This window comes from Ictidomys tridecemlineatus, chromosome 6 (genome assembly GCF_052094955.1).
Source record: "Ictidomys tridecemlineatus isolate mIctTri1 chromosome 6, mIctTri1.hap1, whole genome shotgun sequence".
Taxonomy (NCBI): Eukaryota; Metazoa; Chordata; class Mammalia; order Rodentia; family Sciuridae; genus Ictidomys; species Ictidomys tridecemlineatus.
The window spans coordinates 87,135,376-87,141,448 of record NC_135482.1 but is presented as its reverse complement, the minus strand read 5'-3'; the positions used below and the strand labels follow the sequence as shown (position 1 = coordinate 87,141,448).

At 34.1% G+C, this 6,073-nt stretch overlaps 1 protein-coding gene and 1 non-coding gene across 3 annotated transcripts in view; one reads left to right on the top strand and one right to left on the bottom strand.

Moving 5' to 3' along the window:
* Window positions 1-6,073, bottom strand: part of Recql (RecQ like helicase) — a 34,691-nt gene that overhangs the window by 1,347 nt on the left and 27,271 nt on the right. For both annotated transcript variants that reach the window (XM_078015116.1, XM_078015117.1), the window contains 7 exons: window positions 5,782-5,863; window positions 4,602-4,750; window positions 4,403-4,520; window positions 3,807-3,945; window positions 2,058-2,149; window positions 767-986; window positions 300-429 (listed from right to left, as the gene is read on the bottom strand). In XM_078015116.1, coding sequence (XP_077871242.1) covers window positions 300-429; window positions 767-986; window positions 2,058-2,149; window positions 3,807-3,945; window positions 4,403-4,520; window positions 4,602-4,750; window positions 5,782-5,863 — 930 coding nt within the window. The remainder of the gene's footprint in view (window positions 1-299; window positions 430-766; window positions 987-2,057; window positions 2,150-3,806; window positions 3,946-4,402; window positions 4,521-4,601; window positions 4,751-5,781; window positions 5,864-6,073) is intronic.
* Window positions 2,222-2,319, top strand: LOC120888806 (small nucleolar RNA U13). The gene has a single exon (XR_005732488.1). It is a non-coding gene; the product is annotated as a small nucleolar RNA U13 (small nucleolar RNA).

The following is a 6,073-nucleotide window of genomic DNA, read 5'->3' as shown; positions in this document are numbered from 1 at the left end:
TAACTATTGCTGATCACAACCAGTATCAGGAGGGAAGTGGGCCTCCAAAATTAGACTTCAAAATGGAATTCACATTCCAAAGGTTGGAAACTCCTAGTCTATGTTGGGTAGTCTATTCTATTTAATATCTCCACAGAAAATAAAGTTATACTCTCTCTCTTCCACACTCAGAATCTAAGAAGAAAATGATTTTTCTCTTCTTGTATTCACCAGAACCCAGGAGAGAAATGCAGAAAAACATCCCATAAGCTTTCATATATTTTTAAGCACATAAAAACGGAAAGTAGCCAGTCAGTTACCTTGAAATTGCTCTGTGTGCGCTTCTTTACTTGCATAGTAATAACATGTGATTCACTGTTCAGAAGATTAGCTTTAGGTCCTATTTTCAAGTACGATATGGTAGCATAAGCTGTAAAACTATAGTCTTCTCTGCAGAAGATAAAGGCCAACAATCAGAAAACTTCACAGAATCACAAACTGAAATTTTTAAAAGAAATAACTACAATTTTAAATAACTATGAAATAATAAAAATACTTCTAATACTTATAAAAATACAGTAGCACAATTATACTATATGAGCACAAATATAATCTTTATAAAAAATAGTTCTGCACTTTTTTGATCAAGGTTTGAGTTTGTTCATTAGGTAAATTGTTTTCTATAGCATTTTAAAGTTGACATGAATAACTACAAAGCCATTTATTCTATTATAATTAAAAAAACATAAAGATAACATGAAAGGACAAGAAATGGGTGTGTATATACTTAAGATACTGCTGTAGAAGAAAGTGTGCAATGATTTTCTCCAGGTCTTCACGAGGAAGTACAGGAGCAACCACACCCGCTACTCTCAGTTTTGATGCACCCTTTCCCATCCAAGAATCAATCAGTTTAAGCGGAGTGAGTTTTTCATTCAGTTCTTCTGCCTGTTTCAGGATCTTAATTAGATCTCTACAGTACTCTGTTATATTCTTTTTTTCAAATGCTACAATGAAAGAGACATGGTTATAGCTAATTGGAATTTCAAAATGAGAGCAAGGATAGGATATCGTAAGTGGTTAAACTGGTTTAAAATTAGTTATCAATGTGAGCCATTCTTAAACATTATTATTTATTTTTTTTACTGTGTTCTAAATTAAGATGAGGCTGTTCCTCAAGTCTCTATTACTAGACCAACATATTGTAGGATTTATAGTAATGTAAAGAAAATACCCTGGTTATCAGCAGGCTAGCGGTACTCTAAAAAGCATAAAGTGTCCACCAGACAGTTATTAAAAGGTATATGTTATAGGAAAGTCTGTTCCTCATACTTACTTATCTGATTCATGTTCATTAAGCCAATTTCTAAAAACTAATATGGGTTCCTATGCCAAAAATGTCCTGGACAAATATTCCCAACTGTTAAAAGGCTGGTACTCTAAAATATCAGATTTTTGTTAACTTGGTCAGTTTAAGATAATCTAATAACCTCATAAATAACTTTCTTTAGCTGCAAAGTTAAAAGTGCAGTGACCTCCACCCAAGGCATGAGAACTAAATGAGGCTCTATATGAAGAACTAATTAGTTTAGCTTTTCAAGAACAACATATACATACATACACAATGAAAAAAAGACACCACTAAGTTAGTGTCTTACTGAGTAGTTCATCATTTCACTAAAATCTGTTTGCACTATATTTTCTTCCCAGTGACTACAAAATGTTAAGAGATTATCATAGGGTTAGCTCATTCTTTTTTTTAATGTGTGTGTGTGTGTGGGGGGATGCTGGGGATTGAACCCAGGGCCTTGTACAAGCAACTTTATCAACTGACCTATGTCCCCAGCCCATATTTCTATTTAGAAGGATCAAATTTTGCCTTATTTTTTAAAAATTTCACATGTCCTATACTTATATTGCTATATTGTACATATTTACCTACTTCAAGACATTTTTGAATCTGGAAAATTCTAGTCATAACTTGTTTTATCTTTTTAATCCATTGGGGGTCTAATACTTCCCTTACTTAATCCTAGCTGTATACATTAGCCTACAAAGATTTAAAAATACACACTTACAAATGTCTTTACAGCAGTTATCACACATTTTATTACATGCTTCTGAATTCCACACTTCATCGAAATGTTGAGCTATCAATACACGGCGACATCTGCAAACAAATTCAGAGGTATGGATTATTAAATGATCTAATAATAAAGTTTTTAAAAATTACTATTTCAGGATCCTTTTTGGTTCATAAGCATGGTGACTAAGTGTCTGCACTGTCCTGAGATGTGCCTCCCTTTAAACCTGTGACACTGGTACAGTACCTTTCTTACATTAAAAAAAAAAAGAGAGAGAAATCACTACTTCAGAGTATAGTTACCTATTCTATTATTCTTGCATTTCTACAAATTAGAAATCTATCACGGGTCTCACTGGGTCAAAATGAAAGTGTCAACAGAGCTGCATTTCTTCTGGAAGCTCTAGGTAAAAACTTGTACCCTTGCTTTTCCAGTTTCTAGAGGCTACCTGGCCCCTTCCTCCATCTTCAAAGCCAGCAATAGTGGGTTGAATCCTTCTCATATCACACCAATCTGACCCCTCTACCTAACTATTCCACTTTGAAGGCCCTCTGTAGTTACACTGGACCTACCCATATGATCTAAACTAACCTCTATTCCCCTTTGTCATGTAAGGGAAGACATGAGTTGCAGCGATTAGGACAAGGCCATCAGGACAAGGCCATCAATGGGGAACCACTTTGCCTACTACATATTTTATGCTTTTTTTCATTATGTTCTTGAACATAATGTTTAAGAAGTTATCTGTTTGGTTTTGAGATCAGTATTTTAGAACTACTGGAAAAATGTTCTTGACAGAAAAGTAGTTACTTGTATTTTAAATTATCGATGTTTTAGTCTAAACCTCAAAATACGTTTCATGAAAGTCTGCTGGACCTTTAGAGAAATCTTCATTTTCTTATTTCTCTTAATTAGATTACTATAGCATACATTGAGAGAAAATGCTATATTCTATCACTGTTGGGTTACTATTCTCCATTTCAACATTTTTGAGCCCTTCTGTGTGCAGTAAAAGTACAAAGAAGATAAAGATCTAGAGGCCATCAGGAAACTATATGGTCTAACCAAATTTACCCTAAATAGATTTATATTTATTTCATAATGTGAAACATGACCTTGTCCTCAATTATTTCCTTTGCACATTGGGTGGTAGAATAGCCCACGTTACTGAGCTTCACTCTCAAAATACCTGTCATACACCTTTCTTTTTTTTCTTTCTTTCTTTCTCCCCCCTCCCTAGGGGGGATGGGTACCAGGGATTGAACCCAGGGGTGCTTACTGGTGGGCCACATCACAGTCCTTTTTTATTTTGAGACAGGGTCACGCTAAATTGCTTAGAGCCCTGCTAAATTTCTGAGGCTGGCTTTGAACCTTCAACCCTACTACTGTAACCTGCTGACCACTGGGATTAGAGACATGTACCACCATGCCTGGCCAATACACCTTTTCAAAATTATTATAGCATGTAGCTGTTACACCACACTGCCAGAGGAAAAAGGCTTCAATTCATTGTCAATGTGTATCAAAATCTTCAGTTAAACAAAATTTAGATAGAGCATCTTTCTTGAATTAATAATAATCATTAGAAGGTTGATACACTGGTTCCTGCCTCCAAATATCTGATTCTACAGATTTGGGTATTAATACCAGTTTACTTAGTAAGTATTCAAATAATATTGTACAATTTAATATCATGCTTTTCTTTAATAGTTTTAAAACAGACATGTTTTTAAAAAAGCTTACTTGCTTATGTTTTGGCAGTATGACACCATCTCATAAAGCTTCTGTTGTCCCACATTTTCCATGACCACCATTGAACTTACTCTGAATATATCTCCAAAGCCATAATACAAAATGCAGTCTGCTCTCATGTCATCTCGACCTGTGGTTTGAGAAATCCATGAGATTGCATGATTACTTATTTTAAAAACACACATGAAAAAAATGATAAATATGTAAAATAGGCTGGCAAAGTTTTAAACTACATCTAGAAATTTTAGAGATGTGAAAATTATTTTTAACAGCTACTCTCAAGTTTTTTTAAAAAATCACTAAAAAGACTGAACAACAATCATATTAAGTTAAAAATGTGCCCTTAAGTGACCTAGTTAAGTCAAGAGGAAATGATGAGTATCGGATTAAATTGGTACACACAAGAAACAATTCTTAACACCCCAATAGGATATAAGTAACATGTTCCTATGAAAATAAATCTGCTAAAAAGACTGTTCTAAAAGTATTACCTGATAAAGATTAAAAATACAAAATTATTAAATGTGTATGATGTGTCTTCTAAAAAAGTATTCTAAAAATAACTTCTGGTTGTAAGTTCTACATACCTGCACGTCCACTCTCTTGGTAATAATTTTCCATGGATTTGCTCATTGAATGATGAATAACAAACCTCACATCTGGTTTATCAATTCCCATTCCAAATGCAACTGTTGCCACTACTACCTAAAATGTTTTAACATGTCTGTCAGTTAAGTCAAGTTTAAATATTTTAAATTAGGCTTCTATTGAAAATATAATCTTAACCTGAAGTTCATTGGCTGACCATCTTGTGTGAACCTTGGTCTTATCTTCTGGTTCCATATTGGCATGGTAAGAACCTGCATGAATTCCCAAATTCTGCAAACTAACCGTTACCTGTTCAGAGTCTTTCTGAGAAAAACAGTATATGATTCCTACAACAAAATATAAAATATGATCATGTATTAGACATACAGAAATAGTACCCTCCTCAGAGACCATTTTCAAAACACACACAAGCCACTAATTAATACAATACAAAGGTGGAAAAAATTCCAAGGTCCTAAGAATATATTTATTGACTTTGGGTATAATGCAAGATTTGATCACCAGCTTTCTCTAAAGCAGAAATGAGCCCTGAGCTACCAGTTTTAGTTACCATTACCTGTTTTCTCTCTCCACCCGTATCTCCTACTACATAATATTTCTCACACTGATGTCCCACAGCTCCATAAAATGTTAGTAAGTAGCTGGGGGTCTGGGGGTGGGGGATTCACATGATTTTGAGGAACAATGCATTCCACAAAGTTAAATAGGCTCTCTACCTTCAGGGCTGGTCAGAGCTTCCAGTGTGCTGACATAACCCCCTATTAACCCTCCAAGAAGGATAAATAACCACAGCCTTTCTCTAACTTACTTGACTCTGGAACTCCTTTTACCCAAGACACACATTACCATCTCCTGAAAATCTAGACAACAGTTTTAAAATGCTCCTTTTAACCAAACTCTTTGCTTCAATATCATTTGCCTAGTCATCAATCCTGGAATGCATATACACATACTCTCAATTTCATCTCTGCCTAAACTATTAAATATGTACTATTTATTTCTTTAATGTGTTTTTTAGACATATTATTTTGTAACCCTTTAGACATCAACGCTTAACCCTTTATTTTGTATGTAGTACTTATTATCTGAAGTCTATGCCATTGAATTAATATTGTCTTTAGGTGCATTCTAAAGCAATTAAATATTAATAACCATAATAATTCAGGCAGTTCTGACTGATAATCTGTGACATACAAAGGTCTTAGCATGTTTCCAGAGTCACCAAGTGAATTAATTTTATCACAACACTTTCAAGTATCTTCTGCCACATGCTAATATATTTAGTAATTAATCAGTATAATTACCAGGATACTATTACTTTTTAAAAGTCCCAAAGTTTTACTTGCTTTTATATTACCTGATTGTCCTTTGTATCTCCCATTGATGAGCTTTACAATATCCTCAATAAAATCTTCAGTGTTTGAAGGCTTTTGCCGAACCTAGAAAAAAATTATCTTATTAAAAAGGTAAAGAAAAGTACCATCCAAGTAGCCATTTACTCACAACTTTTGAAGTCCAATTCTTTCATGAGCATAGTAGTTTTTTCCATTACTCTTTTACTTGTTTCATAAGCCGTATGACTTATTTCTGCCACCTCCTAGACTCTCTTATTCTTTCTTTTTAATTTGCTAGAGATGAGGAGACCTTTT